At 42.9% G+C, this 22,400-nt stretch overlaps 1 protein-coding gene across 1 annotated transcript in view; it reads left to right on the top strand.

Annotated features, from left to right (window-relative positions):
- EVC (EvC ciliary complex subunit 1) overlaps positions 1-22,400 on the top strand; it is a 1,160,741-nt gene that overhangs the window by 553,073 nt on the left and 585,268 nt on the right. Inside the window, exon 8 of the mRNA XM_044055566.1 lies at positions 1,691-1,849. Within this exon, the coding sequence (XP_043911501.1) occupies positions 1,691-1,849 (159 nt within the window). The remainder of the gene's footprint in view (positions 1-1,690; positions 1,850-22,400) is intronic.

Below are 22,400 nucleotides of genomic sequence, written 5' to 3'. Positions count from 1 at the left end.
ATTGTGTTATACATAACTGTGCTCTCATATTACAGATGGATAATTTTACATAATACTTCTATGGCTTCTTCAGCTTGCCACGAGAATATCTGTTCATGCTTTTTCTCCATGTGTCTCATCATGGGCACCAAACAGTAACATAAGAATGTGTGTTAGGTGCTCTTTTTTGTAGCTGGGCTGCCCTGTGACAGATGCCACTGAAGATTACAACCAAATGTAGAGCACATCATTCTCCTGATGAGATGTGCCAGAGAACAAAGTCTCCCTCTGGTAGAATTTTAAATAATTGATGTGACTTTTGCAGGCTTCAGCCTGCTTATTTGTATTTACCGTGATGGTGAGCTCTTACAAAGCTGTATTTATTTTTGTTACTGGAATTGTGGCAAAAAATATACCGATATGTTTGATTACCTTCTGTAGGGGAAATCTGTTTCCATTCTGTTCGTTCCACACTTTTACTAGGCATTACAATTTGACCATTAGTTTTAAGAAGGCACCTAGCACTTGATGTTTCGCAGCTTCGTGGAATTGTCTCAGAGGCCTGTGCCCTCAGATGTTTGTGTATTTTGTAAACTCATTTCCTCCAATGGAGCTCTTGAGTTTGTACTCTTAACTCCCAGTGGACAAAGCCTGTTCCTTTAAAAAAAATGATATATGTGCATGTATGTATGTGTATATATATATATATATATATATATATATATATATATATATATATATATATATATATATATATATATATATATATATGTGTGTGTGTGTGTGTGTGTGTGTATTTTTTTTTCCTCACAGTTCAAACAAATTTTCATATCTCTAGAACCATAATGTTACTAGAAAACTGTAAATGGCAGACTTTTCAGCACAAAGTAACCTTGCAGTGGTTGCATCCATTCATTTCTAAGTCTTAAATTGGATTTTGTAACATTAACCACAGTAAATATAAATTATGTAATGTTGTTTAAGCAGCTTATGATATCTCAGTAGACATTCAAGCAACACATGCTGTCAAGCAGCATTTACTTCAGAGAGCTGTGAACTTTCATATGAGGCTGAACTGTTCTGTATATGCCACTTGATTGTTAAGATATTTATAGAAATGTGAAAATCGTTACAATACAAATAAATAGTATACAGATAATCAGTATAATTTTATCTAAACTAGCGTAAGTCAAATATCAATATAGTTGTGTTTGCCATTATGTTAGCTTTACAATGGAATCTTCTAAAACCTTATATGTAGCATCATTTTGGAATTATGTATGCAAATATGAACAAGCAGTATTTGATGCCTAGAGGCGTCAGTAGGTTATAACTTCAGAAATATCTGGAGATGTCACTAATCTGTAGTGAGTTAAAGGTAGTGTGTCTTGAAGTTGATTTGTCTTGATGAAATGAAGTATGAACACCGTGTATTTAAACAAAAATGCAACTATACTAGCTAGCTGTTTTAGAGAATTGTAGTATAATGTACATGTCATTACATCACAGCAGGTAAGTCAGGTGCTTCTGTGTAGTGAACATTGTAACTTTATTTTCATGTTTGTCCTAACCATGCTGTAACTAGAATCTAATGGAGTCTGTAACTTACACTGATGGATTCATTTCTCTGAGCATTATCTGTATACGTATTTATTTGTGTCTTCTGTGTTTGAGTCCTATTCACTAAAGTGCTTATGTTTTTTTTGGACAGGTTAATGACTTTCTTCATTCTTTAGACAATGTACGTCACTGTTTACTAAACAAAGCTCAGCTTCCCTATAATGAAGTAGTAAATATGGTGTTGGCTGTATCTGAACTTATGACGTGGATGGACACCATTCTCCAGGACTGTCAACTGTTTTGGGCTAAGGTAATGCATTTGCTAGAGTACTTGGTGTTACTAAGACTCCACATGGAAGCAGAAAATTCTGGTGTGTTTGCTTTATTTTATTCCGTAAGTCATGATTTAGTGTACGGTTACTGATTGTGTTTGACTTATTCCCTATTTTAGTATCACATATTTCCATTAATGTAATTCTGTTATTCAAGTATATTTAATGAATTATAGTTTTGTTTTGTTTTTTTCCCTCCACCATACATCTTTGATAGTTTCACTACTCTTTACCTAACCATTTATTCTGTCTGGGGCAAGAAACCCACTACCCATCTGCTCCTGCCTAGGTGCCTAAATAATCAGTCTATGTATTCCCCAAAGATGAGAGTCTGGTAGTAGGGAGCAGACCAGCTTTCAAATCTGACCGAACAATTAATCCCCCCCCCCCTTTTTTTTTAAATTCTGTCCTCCTTAGGAAGGCTCCTTTGAGTTCCTCTTGGTGCTCCCAACTACAGGAAGTGTGAATCTGCACACTGACTTACCCAGTCAATGCATTTAAACAGAAGTGGTGTGCGCTCAGCAGACCTGTGCTCCACAAGTGTAGCAACAGTGGCTCCTTGTAGATGTCACCCAAGTGGTGAATTAGAGCTGTTTACTCCCATCCTCCGCATCCCATCTCTTCCAGCTTGCAATTGACCTTTTACTGCATAAATTAACTCATCATTTCTGCTTCATGTATTTTTTTTCTTTTCTTTGTTTATTGCCTGCAGAGCAACTGCATCACTCTAAAGTGCTACATGCACTAAAACACGCATTTGGTGGCAGTAATTAAGCAAACAGAATACTGAAGTCTACAAAGTAATTTCCACATTTTTTCTTTTTTATGTAATTTTTTTAGGTCTGATGCAAGCGCGCACTGTCTGATTAAGTGACTTGCTCAATGTCACAGTAGGCAGTATAGGATGACAGAATCAAACACTGGACTACAGGATTAAAGTCATTAGCACTTCATAGTCTAAACCCTATGCACTAATCTTACAAATTACAGGAACCACATTCAGTTTTCTCTAGTGACTAAAAAAACACATTGGTGGGTTGCAAAACTTTTTCAGATGTGAAGACATTTCATAACTTTCAGTATGTTTCAGTTGTGGACCTCAGATAACAGAGCAAAATCAGTATTTTAGCACCAGTAGCATACCCATTAAAATTGGTTCATTTAAGCCTTTTCCAATCCTTTATGGCTTTGTCTTACAAGCTTTCTTAACCAGTTTTATTTAAGAAAGTTTGTGATTTGCAGTCCTGATGCTGATGGACTACTAGGAGCTGGTACTGAAAAGTCTCCATCACACAGTCTGTTTAGGTGTTCTGGGCTCAGATGAACAATGTTTTGCTCACCTACTTACTTCTTCTGGAAATATTTCAAGATACCTTCTTAGGTATCTCTGGATACCGGTTTGATTACTCTTTGCCTGAGAATTTCAGACACTCTGTACTTGAAACAGTCCCTGTGAGAAATGCTGATTGTAAACAAATGTGTCTGATTTTTTTTTTAGCAACCTTCCATTTTCTGTGCAAACAGAATATATGGGTTGCTTGTACTGCTTCACAATTACTGTTGGTTTCCTTTCTTTAGAACTCTGTGTCACCTCATTTTAAAGATGTTAAGTCATTTTGCTTTGTGGTCATAGTAGTAAGTAATACTTCATCAAGACTGTTTCTGTTTGTCTCTTAAACTGAGTTCATGTTTTCAGGCTGAAATAAAGAGGTAAATGCAGTTATTGTCTGGCCTAGAAGTAGTTGAGCTAGTGAAAGTATTGAACCTTGCAAGTGAGCATTCTTGTTTTCCAGCAAGGTTAGACATGCAGCTACAGAACGGATACTGTTAATGATGTGAGCTTTCTTTATAAGGTTTTCCTGTGCTTTAACTGTCCTCTCATTTGACCATTTCACTGTGGATTGTAAATCACGTGAATTCCTTGCATTGGATAGATCAGCAATCAGATGTGCCACTGATTTGGTTCTAAGTACCTCAGATGTTGATGCATTTCTAATATGGCTCTACAGGTGGCTGGAGCAATATTGTGGAAAGGGCCAGCTGACAACTTGATTGCAGGTTAGTTTGAAAATGTAGTTGGAGGAAAACGTAAATGAGGCTTTTGCAGTACAAGTGAAAAGTTTACATTTTTTATTCATAAAAAGTGTTGCTGAAGTGTATTATCACCTAGATGATACACATGAAGTGGTTAGGAAGGATTACTGTCCCAATGTATAAGAAAGAAAAACAAAACTACTAGAAAAACACAGCCATATCCCTCTACTCAGTTTCATACGGACTCCTCACAGGTGACCTCTGTCTGGCATACAAGGGGATCACTGACCCCCATCTTGATGGAACTGCTGTATATCCGCAAGTCAAGCTCCACTCGACTAACTCGCATGCATGGCCTCAACCTGGTCTGTGACATCAACAGGACTTGTTGGCAGGACAGATTTATGTCCCAGAGACTCCCCCATCTGTGGAATAGACTCCCTCTCCATGTCAAGCAGAGTACCCCTTTTTAGGCGTTGCCTGGATAACTGGATGGGAAACAGAAAATACACCCCTTGGATTCCACCCATGTCCCTGCTGGAAAGGGGCAACAGGTACTGACTTGTCTAAACATGGGCTAAACTCTTGGCTAGGCTTATAAGGGCCTCAGGGCCAATAGCCTAGTAACCACCTATGATCCAAGCTAGAGTCTTCACTGTGTAATACACTAAACCTCCTGTTGTGGAGGCCAATGGGGATGTATTTAAATAATTCCTTAAATTATGTACCAGTGTTTCAGCAGCATGGCTTCAGAAATCGCATGATGTTTTAAATCTTTATGCTACATTCTGGCTAGTAAAGCCAATCCCCACTAGCTGTAGACATGCCATGTTTTTGCCTTTTTCTGACATTGTCAGCACAACTTAAGTGGATTGTCTGTCTGTGCTTTAGAAACACAGAGCTTAAAATCAATCTGATGTCCATGAGTCTTAGTTGCAGATTTTACTGAATGGTGTGTTTATGTGATTGTTTCCTTTTGGTTTGAATTTTTAAGAAAGGTGACTTTTCAAATCCAAGAATGTATAGCCCTGTGACCTTGACAGGTAATGCTTATAACTTTGACAGCACGTTTAATAGGATCTCTGAAAAGATAGATTTCAAAAAATAGTCCAGTTTACATACATTGCTGGAAGCTTGACAGTTGATGCTTGTCTTATGTTGCAACACCTGATGGAGAAAAAATAGTGATAAGGAAACAATTGTTTCTTGTTTTCAGACTGTCTGTTTGTCCATGTCAGTCAAGCTGAACTGTGGAATATTCTGCAAACCTTCTCTTTTTGTTATAAACTTTGGTCAGCAAAATAGCTTCTTTTTTTCCCCCATAGAAACAAGTTAAGTATGAACGTGCTGGTTATTTAAACCCAGCACTTAAAACAAAGGAGTTAGACAAGGGTGTGTATTAGTTCCCTGGTTGTTTCTGCTTCATATTGCTAACTTTTTGTAAAGTTGTGTTTGGCTGAAATTGATTGGCAAAAAATTAGAAGTAGGAGGTAATTCAGCAATGGGGTAGTTATTCAGCAGTCTTATTTGCTACCTCCATTCCTACATTAAAACAGCAGGTATATTTTTCAGGACAATACATGCAGTGTTATGACTTACCAATAAATATAAGTAAGACAGTGAATAAAAAGGTCACACAGGAAAACCTGTAGGTTAAAAAACACAAAAAGAAAAATCTAGCAAAGTTGGACTGTCCACTGTGTGATACCTTAAACCTCTTGTATCAGAGGCAACTAGGGATATATGCAAATTACCTTTAAGGATATTGGGTGTTTCAGCTAAATGGCAATTCTGAATGTCCATGACTTTTGTATTTTGCATATTTCCCATGTTGCCTGTGATACAAGAGGTTTAAGGTATCACACAGTGGAAAGTCTAGCTTTGCTAGATTTTTCTTTTTGTGTTTTTTAATAAATATAAGTAAGGGAATAATGGTGATGCCTAATTAAATAATAGAAAATATATTTTTGGCATTAAAGGGAAAGTGGTTTAACAAGTGAAGTGAATGACATACTTGGGAGTGATTTATTTATTTATTTTAATGTAATGGTGGGTGGACAAGACAAAACTTACAAATCTGGGGTGTCTGTTAGTTGATCAAGTTTTCGACAACTTCAACTCCATGCGGTTGAGACCATATGATTAAGTTTTTGAAAACTCAAAGCTTTTGTATGGAGATCATGGCACAGCGAGGATCAGGAAATTTAACCTTTTTCACACTGTATCCAATGTCACAGTTGGTATATGTAGTTTGCAGTGGGTGTGGGGGTTCAGGAGAGCTTGCCCCCTGCAAAAATCTAAAAAAGGTAGCTTTTGTTTTGTTTTTTTTTTTTGTGGGTTTTTTTTTTATGTTCATGTTTTTGGAAACAGAAGTTACGTACTTACCATAACTTGGTATCTGTGCTGTCCAGTTTCATTATGCATCACAAATGGGCATTTGGATGCAAGCCAGCCTTTTTCTCAGACATATGATCCAAGCCTCAAACTCCTTCCTTTCCCACGATGCCTTACTCCCTTTCAAACCCTCCGATCAAGTTTGCTGCACTTATCACAAGATGATTATTGCTAAGGTAATAAAGAAGCAGAAACAAAAGCCCTACTGCAGTCTAAACTAAGAACCAGTGGGTTCCTTAATCATCTAGGTTGCTCTCAGCTGCACCAGGAAGGTGGAAGGAGGGTGGGAAGTGATGCATAATGAAACTGGACAACACAGATACCAAGTTATGGTAAGTATATAACTTCTGATCTGATGCTCTCAATTTAATTATACATCATGAATAGGTCAGAATCCCCAGCTACACAAACCGTAGGAGGACCTCAAGGAAGGATATGCCTAAGCACCACAGAACCAAAGGATGCCCTGTTTCTGGAAATAATGTCTAACATATCATTGCTGGAGCCTTCCTGTGTCCTGAAAGAGTGCTCTTCAAACTATCTGGAGATATACAGAGCGGAGTATATTTTTCTGGCACTTCAGAGTTGTGTACTGGTAATTGTTTGACTAATTTTATATAATTGCTGGCTGATTTCAGAGTTGTGCACTGTTATTTTTGCTTCACTGTATAGTTTTTCATATCTCTGCTGAAGGTGTGTCTCCCCCCCCCCCATTTCTCTGTGTCTTAAGTTGGTATAACTGGTTTTACATCCTGCGTGTTATCTGACCATCTCAAGGATTACTTGCATAAAGTTAGACCCTCTTAGTAAAAAAGTCTGCATATCATTGCTGGAGCCTTCCTCTGTCCTGACAGAGTGCTCTTCAAACTATCTGGAGATATACAGTGCTGAGTATATTTTTCTGGCACTTCAGAGTTGTGTACTGGAAATTGTTGTTTGACTAATTTTATATCATTGCTGGCTGACTTCAGAGTTGTGCACTGTTATTTTTGCTTCACTGTATAGTTTTTCAGATCTCTGCTGAAGGTGTTGGTTTCCCCCTCCCTATTCCTGCGTTGTTTAAATTTGGAGGTTTTTGCAGTTGCCCGACCCCACTGTAGATTTGATCTGGGACACTCCCCCCAGTCCCATCTCTTTACCTCATTCTACCGAATAGACTCCTTCTGCATTGTTTTTAGTCATTTTTAATTTAATTGCATTTTTTAAACTGTTTGGTCTAACATTGCTACATACTCAAGTGTGCTAGCTTGCACTGCATTTGAATTGTTTTGACTGCTGTTTTAGCTACTTTTCTGTATATATATGTATATATGTATATATATATATATATATATATATATATATATATATATATATATATAAATAAATAAATACCTTTCCTGTAACTAGTGTAGTCCATATACAGATTTGCTGTATCCAGGACTGTATGTAAGCTTCTGAGCCCCCCCAAGCTTTCTATGTTGGAGAGAAGCCTTCTAGCTTATCAGTGGGAGTGGTAAGCACTAGGTAACCTATCTACCACATAAGGAGTGGTTCTGGCCCAGAAATTGTAGTTACTGGCCGTTTGGGCAGTTTTTCCATCTCTCTCTCAACTTTCTGATTTTAAAGCCCACATTTGCACTTGTTTCCCCCCTTTCCTGTAACTAATTTAGTCCAGATACAGATTCTTACTTTTAGCACTTGAATTTGCTTATTCGTGATCACCACTTGTTCAGAACTTGTAAGCACTAAATAACCTACTAATTACTACAGCACTCAACTTTCCTCATTACCTAGAGGAAAACAGTTTTGGTACTTACTTTCCTCACTTGCTTAGAGAAAAACAGCTCTTGTACTCACTTTCCTCACTTACCTAGAGGAAAATATATATATATTTTTTTATTCAGGCATGTCCAAGGGTCAGCTGCCAGTGTTCTCTCCTGTCTATCTGATGAATCTGGGCATCTTGGGGCAGTGTAGAAATTGCCTCATGTACACAGACAACCCTCTCCTCCTACCACCCAACACTACAACCTGTGAGAGATGCACTTATCTAGCCAAACTGGAGGTAAAGCTCTCTCCAATCAAGACTGAACTTGACAGTCAAGAGGAGAAGGTAAAAACTTGCACCACACCACGCTCATCACATAGCCTCAGTAAATCTACACCACCAAAATCCACACATAGAAACACAAAAACATTCGCGGAGGCTCTCAATAATAATCTGCTCAAGCAACCGAGACCTCCAAAGCAGAAATGCAAGCAACCTCCACCCCCCAACACAACCCAAATGACACAAAGCCCACAGACTCAGTGTGCCACTCAACCACAGCCAATAAGGCAAAACAACGTACCCAACACACACTAGTCATAAGTGACTCTATAGTCAGGCACACTGATGTCCCATTCACCAGGCTAAACAAGAAGCAGGTTACTGTCAGCTGCCTGTCTGGTGCCAGGATCCGCCACATAACCCACGCACTCAGGTCACTCCACAACAAGTACAAATATGACTCCATCATTGTCCATGTTGGTGTGAACAACCTGAGAGGTACCTCCCTGGACTACATGAAGAGAGACATGGAAGAGCTCTCCGATCTTGTAGCCCAGGCAGGTATGACCCTAGCCCTGATTAGCATTCTGCCATCACCCAGAATGATGCAGCAGTACAAGGACAAAATGATTGACTTCAACAATTGACTAAGCTTCTGGTGCCATTCTAAAGGGATCCAGTATCTGTCTGCCTGGGATGACATGGTCGACAGACCACGATGCTTTGCCAAAGATGGCCTGCACCTGTCACCCCTGGGATTCCGGATACTGGCTAAGGTTCTTGCCGCCCCTATAGGGCCTTTTTTAGGCAAGGTTCAAATGACAAAGTCACCACTGTAACAGGAACAGGCAAGCAAAAACTGAGGGTGATGCTACTCAATGCTAGAAGTCTAAATCTCAAAATGCACTCACTCGAGGCACTCCTTAAAATGGAGAACATGTTTATCTGTGCAGTGACTGAGACCTGGTTCAAGGCTCCAGAGAGCACCCCTGCACTACCAGGCTATAACTCATACCACAATTTTCGGCCATGTAACCTGGACCGGAACACCAAAGGCGGAGGTGTGTCCATATTCATTAAGGATATCCACACCTCCAGGCTAGTTGCTCAACATAATGCAGCCGAGGTTATCCAAGTGCAACTAACTCTGGGTAAAACTGCAATCCAAATTGTAGCTTGCTACAGATCACCCACCATTCCCCAGGATTCCCACTCCTCTTTTCTTGATGTACTGGAAAATATTAGGGTTCAACCAAACACCCTAATAATGGGCGATTTCAACTACCCCACCAATAACTGGGAAAACTACTCCTGTACCAACTCCTTCGCTCAACGCTTTCTGGAATTCATAAACTCCAGTGCCCTGGATCAACTTATCCACATCCCCACCAGGGGCAGCACTATCCTAGATCTAGTCATTACCAATATGAGTGACCGGTGTTCCACACCTGAAGTCAACGCCTCATTGGTCCAGTCTGACCATAAGCTAATTATCCTAGATATCCACATCCTACCCCCATTAAGGAAACCATGGTAAAAAATTTCTCCAAAGCCAACTTCATGCTTCTTAAGACAGAAGTGGTAAACTTCATGACACCCATGCAGATGGACAATACAGTTACGACTACTGAATCCTACACAATTGCACTTTATAAACACTTACATGAGTGCATGGCTCGTGCTATCCCAAACAGAACCAAGACGCTATCCTCCAAAAAAAGGAAGCCAATCTCGTGGTCCTCTGCCATAAACAAACTGTACAACAGAAGGAAGAAACTCTTGCAAAAGAGAGTAAAATCCCACGAGTGGAGGAGCTTCCTGGTCAGTCTCAGTAAGAAGCTGCGATCCCTGATAAAATCCTCCAAAGCTAGTTATGAAAACAAAATCGCCACTGATTCTAAAGACAACCACAAAGCATTCTATAGCTATGTCAAGAATCTCAATGGCAACACTCAGATCTGCTCTGAGTTGCAGCACAATGACACTAAATATACAGACCCAACTGATATTGCCAACATCCTGGCAGATAGGTTCAGTGCTAATTTTACCCCTCTCTCACCCCCTAAAGAGCTATGTCAAACCCAGAGCTGTTGGACATGCTCCACTTAAAGAAATCCAAATCCCTCCAAGCTACACACTCTAGGGACCTAAACCTTTTCACCACAATAAACAGAACATGCCGGAGGGATAGATTCCTGTCCCAGAGACTTCCCATACTCTGGATTAAACTACCTATCTATATCAAACAAAGCTCCTCATTAGCACTCTTCAAGAAAAATCTTGATGATTGGATGGGAAATAGGAAATTCACCCCGGGGATCACCTCTGTGGCTTTGCTCGACAGTGGCAGAGGAAAATAATTTTCTTGGGTGGCAAAAGCCAGGGTACCTTTTTTGGCTGGGCTTGTATAGGCCCCAGGGCCGATAGCCTAGTACCTACCTATGAACTTGTAATGAGATACAAAGGTATGTAGCTTCGGCACAGATTTCATCAATCGGAGTTCTAGCAGAGAATACTGAAGAGGTTGACATTGATCTAGTTAAGTGGACTCTAATCAGGAGTTGAAGTTGTTTGCCTTGTTGGGAATAAACTGTAGAGATAAATCCCATAATCCGTCTTGCCAAAGTAATCTTAGAGACAGCTTGTCCCAACCTGTTAGATAAAAGGCAATGAACAGCTGCTCTGACTTTCTGTGAGGCCTAGTCCTTTGTGGTTAGAAATGTAACTGTCTGTGAATGTCCAAGGAATGTAAGACATATTCGTCTTTAAAAGAGTAATTCAGAAAGAACACTGGTAAGTGAATAGTCTGATTCTTGTTTGCCTCCAGTTATGTACAGAGGTTGAGAAGACAGAGCCTGCAATTCTGAAACTCTTCTGGCTGACATGATAGCTGCAAGAAACGCTGTCTTCCAAGACAAGTACTTCAGCTCGCAAGAACTAGCAGGTTCGAAGGGTTTCTGGATGAGACCCTGTAATACTAAAGTAAGATCCCAATGGAGGAGAAGGATCCTTGATTGGAGGACTTAGGTGAAGAACTCCTTTTAAGAAAGCCTGACAAAGTTTGGAAGAAGAAAGGATAGAGGGAGAACAACTCCCTTCCCAAAATGGGAATTAGTGATGGCCACAAGTTTTACAGTTATTGTGGAAAAACTCACTCCCTTGTGGAAAAGAGAACTAAAAAACATGAGGATATCCGAGACTGAGGCTGAAAAGGGATCTATTTTCCTGTGTGAAGGCCAGATGGAAAACCTTTTCCATTTGTTACAATGTACCTTCTTGGTGGAGGGCTTTTGAGAAGCAAGAATAATGTCATGGACAGGAGAAGGGAGCCTGGAGTCTAACAAAATTACTGGAAATAGAGAAACTTAAGTGGTTAGTTTGAGGGACCAGAGGTTGGGGATTTGCCATTCTGTCTGATGTGAAATGAGATTTTGTCTCTGAGATCCAATATCCATGGAGGATATTTGCTGTGAGACCGCAGAAAGGGGAACCATACCTGATGAGGCCAGTGGGGAGCAATGAGAATAAGATGGGACGTCAACCTGCTGGCTTTCTTTAGAAGTTTGGGTATCAGATGAATCGGAAGATAAGCATGCAGAAGACCGGGGGCCAGTTGTGGACCAGAGCATGCCTGGGTGACTGCCCCATCGGGGGAATCAGAGCGAAGTGCCTGCTGCATTTGTTGTTTAGGGGGAGGCAAATAGATCACAGCAAGGATGGCCCCAGGGGCTGAAAATCTCGTTCACTACTGAATGATTCAGGGACCATTCGTAAGGACTCAAGATGAACCTGCTCAATATTTCCACCAGGACATTGGATATCCCCAGGGATGTGTATTGCAGTAAGAAACAGATGGAAACAATTGCCCATTGCCAAACTCTCATGGCCTCTATGCAGAGTGGGTAAGATCTGTTCCCCCCCCCTGCTTGCTTGTTGATGTACCATGCCATTGACATATTGACTTTGTAATCTTCCCCAGAGGGAGGCAGTCCTGAAAGGCTTGCAATGCAAGGAGGACCACTCTCATCTTCAGAAAGTTTATGTACAATTTGGTCTCTATGGTGGATCAAGTACCTTGGACCATTCTTCCCTAAACCCCCCCCCCCCCATAGTGAAGCATCCATGGTCACTGTGGCCAAAGGAGGGAGAAGGACAAAAGATCTGCCTAAGTGAAGATGGTCATTGAGCATCCACCATTGCAAGCTGACCTCTGCAAATTGGCATAAGTTTGATCGTGGTTGATAATGGGTGACACCGGATGGGCCACTGAACAGCCAGGATCCACTGAAGACGTCGCATGTAGAACCTGGCTAGAGGCAACAGGAGGATGGCAGCCAACATGGAGCTCAAGGCTATGAGAATCGAGTGAGCCAAAGGAGTTGGTATGTCAAGTAAGCATTGTACCTGCAGCCTGAGAGACAATATCCATTGTAGGGGGGAACAGCTCCAACTTGTGCTACCGTGTTCATCTTGGTCCTGATGAATTTGATGTCCTGAACTGGAACCATCATGGATTTGCCCATGTTGACTGTGATTCCCAGGTGAAGAAACAGGCGCAACTTCACCTGAATCACCCAGAGTAGTTGATGCTTTGTGGGTGCCATTAGGAGCCAATTGTCCATCTAGGGAAAGACCTGGAAACCTTGCAGATGGAGATACGCTGCAACTACTGACATACATTTGGTGAACATCCGGGGTGCTATGGAGAGACCAGAGGGCAGTGTTGTGAACAGGTAATGATCGGCCCCCAGCCAGAAGCACCTGTCTATTTTGATATGATAGTACGCATCCTGGAAGAGCCATCAAGCACATCCAGTCATCCTTCCGTATGAGCGGCAGAATGAACTGTACTGTAACTATTCAGAACTTTGTCTTCTTTGGCCCCAAAAAGAGCGTGAGTAAGTTCCGCATCCTCGTCGTTTAGTTGTGACTTCCTGGTTGAGTGTCTTATCTTGGAATGTTTGTACTTCTAGAAGGGCATTCTCCCTCTTACTGGGTGGCAGGTCTGGGTGATCCTCCCCCAACAGTGTTGGCAGTAGGGAAAAAAGAAAATAGTATCCTCTGGATAATATGTTTAACACCCAAGAGTTGTTTGTTATGTCTGTTCAGGCTGCTGGGTGCAAAGATATTCTGCCCTCTACTGCCTCCAGAGTTGGGCAGTCGAACAGCACTTCAGGAGCACTGAAAGGACTTGCTAGATTAGGGTCCCCTGAAGCCCTGGTTCTGTGGACCCCTGTACCTCTGGGACGGTGTTTATCATTGAATCCTGTCCCTCTGCCCTTGGAAGAGAAATCATCCTGCAAATCAGGGAAGACCCTTTGGGACTTCCAGAGTCACATCCTCTTCCCGCTCCATTGGTTCCTGGAAAATGTCCATTGGGGGAGAAAATTTGATCCCTATGGCAGAAAGATTCTTACCCTTCTGATCACTGCAGGTAAGAGTCTCCTTAACCAGCGGTCCAAATAAAAAAGAATTGTCAAAGGAGGCGTTAATGAACGATGCTTTGAAGGGATCTGCAAACCCGCATGGTCTCATTCAGGCATGTCATCTGAGGGCTATGTCTGAACCAGCTGCTTGATAGATTCCCTCTGCTGCGTGGAGATTAACTTTATCGAGGAATTGGCAATCAAAGCTATAGTATTCAGCTGTGTGGAAACTTTCTTGTAGATTTCCTCTAACAGTGACTGCACCAGAGATTTGTAAAGTTCCTTTACCAGGTCTGTCTGGAGGCAAGTGAAATGTGTCGGATAATTCATTGACGTCAGTGAAAAGGTAGCTGAGGCAAACACTTGCTTCCAATGTCTGTGCAAGGCCCGAGACAGTCTGTTCAGGGGGTGGACAGAAGAGCTCTTTTCAGCGAGCTCCTCCTTAGTGGCTGCCAACACCAGAATGGCATCAACCGGGACACACTCACTCCAGAAGGGACGATCCTGGGGTGGGCTTAAGTACTTGTCCACACTCTTCAGGATCAGTTCTGTGGCATTAAGCTCCTTCCAGGCTCGGCAGGCAATGAGGTCAATAAGTTGGTCTGCTGGCGGGGTCACCCACAATTTAGATGGTCTCATCCTGAATGCCTCCAGGAACACTGACTCCTGTGAGGAAGGGGTTGGGAAGACCATCCACCCTTTTGTTTCAGGATCTCTAGGATGTCTCCAAAGGAGACATCATCAGATGGAGATCAAGGGAACTCTTCCCCTTCATTGAAGTTGGTGTCGTCTGTTAAAGACTCCAGGGGAGAGTCGATGTGCTTCCCCTTGCACCAATGCTTCCGGAGTACCTCCTCGGTAGGGTACTCGGGGGAGGACTCAGAAGATAGGCGAACGCTATGGTGAGGGGTTGGCTGGAGGCTCTCCAGGAGGGGCTGACCTTGGATCAGATGGATGGGAGCAAAGCTTCGACCCAAAGGGGGTTGGGATGGACCTGGCTGAGTTGGGACCATGTCTGGAGAAGTCGAGAAAGTCCCGTCTGCAACCTGGAATGCTGAGGATACTGGGAAAGTCTGGCCTCCCACCCCAGAGGCCGAACTCCTTAAAGTAGAAAGACCCAAGGTCATCCTGGATCCAACATCACCAGAAGGCACCGGGCCCGAGCTATCAAAAGCCGAGCCCCCAAAGGAAGGGACAGCTCCGATAAAGTCAGAGCAGGCAACAACCCAGAGGAGCCGGCGTTGACCCCTCACGTGTCGGACCCACTCTGCTCTGACTGAATCGTAGCCAAGCTGCTGATCTTTGTGTTTCACTGTTGCAGTCATCACCTGTGGGTTATCTCTCCTGTGGTAGCCCTCGGCAGGCCCAAATACCAAAGGCCATGTTTTTCTGCGTCGGCTGCTGTCGCTTGCTGCCTGATGTCAGTGCTATAAAGGAAGACAACCAACGCCATTAAATCAGTCTTTCTTGCCATGGAGCCCGTAGCAGAAGCAGTTTGCAAGTGTGCCGGTTGGTCACTACCAGAGTTTGAATTACAGCTGAAAATGTTTAAAGCTAAGTACCCCATTGGGGATCCTTTTTTCTTGCACTAACCAATGTCCAAAAAAGTTAACAATTGTCTTGCCTATGGAAAGCAAATCCCACACCAAGACTTCCATTCATACTGCGTCACTTGTTTAGGCCCAGACTATGACTTCCTTCATTGCCAGTTCTGTGCCCTCTTTAACGCGAGAACCATTCGTTGTAGAGCTCTTATTGTAGCCAGGTATTTTCGTCTTCCATCTTCAGATTCCAAAAAAAACATAAGGATAAAGATAGAGACAGACCACACAAGGCTAAGCCTTCCGACAACTCTGCCACCTAAGCAGGTCAGCAGTTCTCCGGCATTCAGTGTGATGCCTTCACAGCCCCTGATGCCCAATTCAATGGCTTCTACAGTGACCCTTTCGGAGTTCAGTATGCCTCACAAATCATCTTCTCCTTCCGAGCCTTTGGTTGTCTCTGCCTTGGTTGCGTCCGGAGCCACGATGCAGGCACCGGCTTCCTAGGAGGTTTTTCGCACTACCAAATCTAGACAAAAACATCTTCTCCTCCGACTACAGTTTCTCTCCTAAGTCTAGAAACAAGGCCACTCCTAGGAAAACTACCTCTAGCCACCATTTTACTCCTGCTTCACCACCCCAAGCTCGAATGCTTAAAATGACGGAGGATCATATCACCCTTATCAGGGGTAGTCAGGCAAAAAGCCATATGGCCCTGTGGTTAAGGTGTTTGCCTCACATGTATAACGTGCAAGGTTTGATTCTCACCTCTGCCAAAATTCTCATTGATTAGAGAGATTTATTAGAGACCTTTCTCCTGAAATACTGACAGAACAAGATTCTGACGAGTCTGATTATTCAGATTTTGAAGAGGAACAACAACCTCTGACTGCTTATGAGGATTCAGATGCAGAGGAATCCATTCCTTCTCCCTCCCCTACCAGAAGATCTTTCCTTTGGGGAAACCCTTCACACCCTCAGGAAACATTTCCACTAGGAATCCCAGGACTACCCTCAGTCTAAGAAATGACTAAGAGTTTCTAGACCTGCACCAGTACAGACCCTTGGCCTTCCCTCCAGTCTTAAAGGTGGGTGATGATGTCTTCCATGAATCCAGCTTAACTCTTGATGGCCTCCCACCTGCTCCCAGAAAACCTGACAGGTATTAGAGTACCAGATTCTCATAAAATACCTGTGCAAAAATTCTGGTGCAGACCCGGAGGTCATTACACAGAGACCAAAAGGAGCTAAGGCTAGTTCCGGAAAGAATCCTATTCCTTCTGACAAGGACTCCAGAGCTCTGGACTGATGGGGTAAAAAAGTATACACCTCTGCAACCTTAGCTATCAGAGCACTCAACTGTCATTTCCACATGTTAAAATATCAACAACACAGTTTTGAACTATTAAAGCAAAAGATTTCATCCTTTCTTGACTGTGCCAGTTCAAAAGAGTTAGCAGATTTACTGCACTCTACTTGTCAAGTGGCTAAACACTCATTATACTGTGGATATGACACCCTAGAAGCTTCAAGCAAGGCTGCAGTGTCAGGATCTCTCATTAGGAGACATGCATGGTTGAAGGAATAATCTCTCCCTGATCATGTCAAATTTAAATTACTTGATGCACCTTTGGATAAGGCCCACTTGTTTGAAGTAAAAGCAGAAGAGATGCTTAAAAAGATGAAAGACAAAGCAAAATCTATGCAAACAGTAAAATATTTCCTTCAAGTACAACCTCCTAGGCTCAGCAGGAATTTTCCCTCAGAACACTGGTCCTTTCCTGCAACTAGCAGACAGAGGCAAGGTAAGCCCCACAGGGACAGACCACCCAGACTCCTATCCCAGGGTCAGCAGACAACCAAACAGTGGACCACTTCCACTCCAAAGGCAGGAAATTCTAAGTCATCCTTCTATGGCAAAAACTCTCAATGACTCTCTCTCCCCCCTCTGTCCTCTCTTCACTCACCAAAAACTGGTAAGAAGGCTCTCCCTCTGCAAAGAAAAATGGATTCTGTAACAAAGGACCAGTGGGTCTTAAAGATAATTTTTCATGGATACAAATTCTCCTTCAACAAACTCCCAATTCTAAGAGGGTATCCAGACTTACCTCCAAATTGTGGGCAGAGGCATTGAAATATGTCCAAACTCTCATATCCCAAGGGGCAGTAGATCCTGTCCCCTCAGATCAAACAGGCAAAGGCTTTTATTCCTGACTGTTCCTTGTTCCCAGAAAAGAGGCCACTTGGCACACCATCCTGAATCTATCAATTCTGAAAACATTCCTGGTGGTCCCCAAATTCACAATGCTAACTTTGCAATGGCTGCTGCTTATGCTGACAAAAAAATGCCTGGTTAGTTACCCTAGCTCTAAAAGATGTCTACCTCAGCGTCCCCATAAGAGAATCCTGCAGGAAATTCCTTCACTTCACAGAAGGCTCACAACATTTTCAGTTTTCTGCTCTACCCTTTGGCTTACCTGCTGCTCCCAGGGTATTCACCAAATGCTTAGCCCTAGTCATAGCCTTTTGCAGACAGAAAAATATACAAATTTACCCTTATCTGAATGACTTCCTCATTCAGGCAGATTACAAAGAAAAACTCCTCAGGGACCTCCTCTTTGTCAAACACCCTCCAGGATGATCATTTTCTTGGGAGCATTGCTGGACACAGCATCCCAAATGGCCTTCCTGTCCCCAGAAAAGCAGAACTTCCTGCCTTTCTATTTTACCCAGCTGGCTTCCAGAAGTCACCTCACTGTGAGGATGTTCCTGCAAGCCTTGGGGGTACATGGTATCTTGCATCCTTCTAATTCCTCTGGCCAGGCTTCACATAAGAAAACTTCAGTGGTACCTAAAGAACCTTTTGTGTCAGCACTCTCAGCCTCTTGAGACCTCTCTCCCTCTAGTTCCCTGTATAAGGGCAGATTTTCTCTGGTGGGCAGGGTCCCGTGCAAGGAACAAGGGTCTTTCCTTTGCCCTTCGCCCAACCAGGCAGACCATTACCACCGACACCTCACACTTAGCTTGGGGCAGTCACCTAGAAGGCCGGTGCACCCAAGGTCTTTGGGATCCCTTACATATCAACCAGAAGGAAATGATGGCAGTGCAGATGTCTCTGACGTCCTTCAAACCCCATCTCAAGCCAGGGGTCCTCCTTTTCCACAGAAAAATCTTTTTACAAATTACTCGGATGTGGGGGACTCCAGAGATGGATCTCTTTGCTTCACATCTCAACCATCAGCTGAAAAAATGCTTTACCAGGGAGTATCACCACCTAGCATGGAAGGTGGATGCCTTGACCTTCCCCTGGAACACCCTCTTTGTGTACACATTCCTTCCTCTGCCTCTTATTCCAAAGGAACTGATCAAAATAAGGGAGGAGAGACCAAAGGCCATCCTCATTGCTGCAGATTTTGACCCAGACAACATTGGTACCCGTTACTGCGCAGCCTGACCTTACAGCCTCCCAGGCAGCTTCCCCTGATCTCAGACCTCTTAACACAGGTGGGGGAGGATGTTGCACCCATACTTGCAGACTCTCAAACTGTCAGCATGCCTAATACTCTAAAGGCAAACAAGGGGCCCCCTGTTAAGCAGGCAAGTCCTAGACATTATCACAGAGGCCAGAAGGCCCAGCACCAGAAAATCCTACGCAGGCAGGAAAATAGAAAAGATTCTGCTCCTGGAGCCAGTCCAGAGGGGGTAATACCTCACAACCTTCCATCCCTCTTGTCCTGGACTACCTAGCGGAGCTACTCCTTCTCCTCTATTAAAATCCACAACTCAGCCATTTCAGCTCATTTTGATACAGAACAACCCCTGTTCTCCCATCCTTTGGTTAAACAATTCCTCAGAGGGCCTATTAATATTAGACCTACCAGAAGGCCACCCACTCCAGCCCAGGACCTGAATTATGTTTTGGAAAAACTAACTTTACTACCCTTCGAACCTGCTGCTTCAACAGAACTAAGATACACCTCCTGGAAGACTGCTTTTCTCATAGCTATCATCTCAGCCAGAAGGGTTTCAGAACTTCAGGCGCTGGTGGGCATTGAGCCCTTCATCATCTTCCATGCAGACAGGGTTTCTTTGAGGACTAATCTCTCCTTTATGCCCAAGGTGTTATCTACTGTAACTCTCAAACAGGCCATGCATCTACCCATCTTCTTTCCTAACCCTCAAAACAAGGGGGAAAGAATTCTACACTCACTAGATGTGCACAGACTGCTCAGATAATGAACCCTTCAGGAAAACAGACCAACTACTTGTCAGATTTGCCCCAGGGGCAGAGGGGAAGCCCATTTCCAAGTAAACCATTTCCAAATGGATATCACACTGTATCCATTTCTGCTACAGATTACATGGGAAACCCCCTCTTAAGTCTATTCAAACCCATTCCACTAGGGCAGTCTCCACTTTCACAGCATTCCTCAGAGGAGTTCCCACCAGGGACATCCTGGAAGCTGCCACCTGGACTTCTGTCCATACCTTTACCAAGCATTACCACCTACCTCTGTTTTCTAAGGCTAGGGTAGGGTTTGCCTCTGTAGTTCTGCAGGGCATGCTAACCCATTCCTAGGTTTCTTACTAATCCTACTACCCCTCTCCTCAGCTTTGGAAATCCTCCCTTAGGTAATTACTGCAACAGTGAAACACGAAGAACATAGTACAGTTGTGCACACTTTACAATAAATGTAGATGTTCGAGTGTATTCACTATTGCAGCCCTGGTTTCCCACCCTCCTTTCCCATTATAGCTTCTTTCTTTAGGGAGACATAAGTTTCTAACAGTGGCTTTTAGCCACCAGGACCACTTTATCTTATTTACTTGGGTCTCTGACTGGTTAGGGCAAGAAAAACTGTTGTAATGGCATTGGCTGCCTTCCTCTATAGCACTTACTATAGCACAGGCAGCAAGCGACAGCAGCTGATGCAGAAAAACATTGACTCTGGTATTCGGGCCGGCCATGGGCTACCACAGCAGGGATAACCCACAAGTGATGACTGCAGCAGTGAATAAACTCCAACATCTACATTTATGGTAAGTGTACACAACTGTACTGTCTGGGGTGCTGTTAGGGTCGGGGAAAAGGGCATCTCCTAATCTGATACCGATCCACTCGGGATCACCAGGCCCTGTGACTCCAAAGCCGAATGAAACAGAGGAGGAGGCTGAGGAATCTAAGTCAGAGCTCTCATAGATCCAGTATGGGTCGGAGAGGGCAAAATCCCCAGCTGGATCTGGGCTTTGTGGAAATTCCTCATCAGATCCATTTCCAAATGCGAGAGCCGAGAAGACCTAGAAGAGAAAGAGGAATACATCAACCTCGTCGGGGACCTGCCTGGCTGGACAGTCAGAGACTTGCTCCGGTGCGGAGTATGACTCTGAGACCTATGATCCGGGTGGGAGTTACCCGGAGTCCGCTCCAGAGATGAGGAGCTATGGATCCGGTTAACTTTTGTTGGCTCCAAGAGACTGCTTGGACCTGAGGTCAATGGATATGGCCGGGCAGGAGGTTTGGTCGGCACTGACTCCCCCGGATCCAGAGAAGAGCTGAGTGGAAAGATCGGATAGCTTCCTCCTCTTTTTGGAAGCAGAAGCAGATGCCCTTGGGGAAGCAGAGAGGGGTCACTTCTTCTGGGAGGGAGTCTGGACCCCAAAGGAGGGAAGAAGCCCTTGAAAGATGAGGTTGTTCCTGCTGTCAACAACGGTCTGGGAACTGAATGCTGAGCAAATGTTGCAAGGCAGCTCAAGTGGCCCAGGCCCAAGCAATAAACGCACCTCTTGTGGGCATCAAATTTGGGAATCTTATGCCCACAAGAGGTGCATCTTTTAAACCCATCTGGTTTGCTTTCTCTGGCCTGTCTGACATGTTTGTCAGTCACATGCTTGCACACACACAAACGCTAACACGCAGAGGCCAGTCACACCAACACTACACTAAAACAATCAACTAAAAGATAGCAAGAAAGTTTTTTTTTTATTGTTATTATAAGGATAAGGGGAAAAGATAGAGAGAAATAGGGAAAGGGCGGGAATGACAACACCTAAGAAAAAAACTAAGGTAACATAACAAAAGGGGAGGTAGAACTGTCCCGGTCAACAAATGTTAAATAAATAAATAAATAAATAAATAAAAAACTGCAATAAACTACAATAAACTAGAATATAGGAGTAAAGCAGAAAGAAATTTCAGAGAAAAAGTGCTAAAAGTGGAAAAAATTCCACCTGAGAAAAAGAGGAACAAACTTGCTTCTGGACTGTAATGGCTGCAAATGAGATCTGAGGGTTTGAAAGGGAGTGAGGGATCATGGGAGAGGGAGGAGTTTGAGGCTCGGATCGTCTGCCTGAGAAATGGCTGGCTTGGCTCCGATGACAGATCTGAAGACCCATTCATGATAGATAACGTAATGAACAACATCAGATCTTGATCTTATGGTCTAGTCGATATTTTTTCGAGTTTTCGAAAAGTCGATCATCTAACATAGACCCTTCATTTGAAATAAAGATAAACAATTATTGTGTGACTTCGCTTTTACTAAATCAACAAGAGGTTTTACCATCATTCCTCCTAATGTAGAAGCAACATTTTGTACAGCTGTATCCCTTGTTATTGTATGAGACCTAGTTATGGTATAAAAATATGACACTACATTTGTCAGAAGTCCCCCCCCCCCCCCCAAAAGATCTTTTCCTGAAGATATGTCTAACTTAGGACATGAGTTTTTGTTAGTAAATGAAAAAAGCATTTTTGGTTAATCAGCTAATAGCAATGTGGATCCATCCGCAACCCCTTTTTCCCATTTTTGCAGGTGGGGTCAGGGACAGCACATGTATTATGGTTGAATCATTGAAGAAAGAGTCATTGTGGGAAAAGAAGGTGTAAAGAAATCTATTTTGTCTAGTTATGAAAAATATTTTGATATATGGATTTATTTACTTGTGTTTGAATAATTTCATAATTAAAATTATTACTATAGCTACAATACATATTGTGCATATAACAATAAGCAATCGGGCACACTACAGGAAAAAATTAAATGATAAAGAAGCAGATGACTTAATATGACTAACACAGGTCTTTGTTAATAATTTTGTTTCG

The sequence above is a fragment of the Protopterus annectens genome, chromosome 14.part0 (assembly GCF_019279795.1).
Source record: "Protopterus annectens isolate FY-2018-M chromosome 14.part0, PAN1.0, whole genome shotgun sequence".
Lineage (NCBI taxonomy): Eukaryota > Metazoa > Chordata > Ceratodontiformes > Protopteridae > Protopterus > Protopterus annectens.
This window is presented reverse-complemented; position numbering and strand designations above follow the sequence as displayed.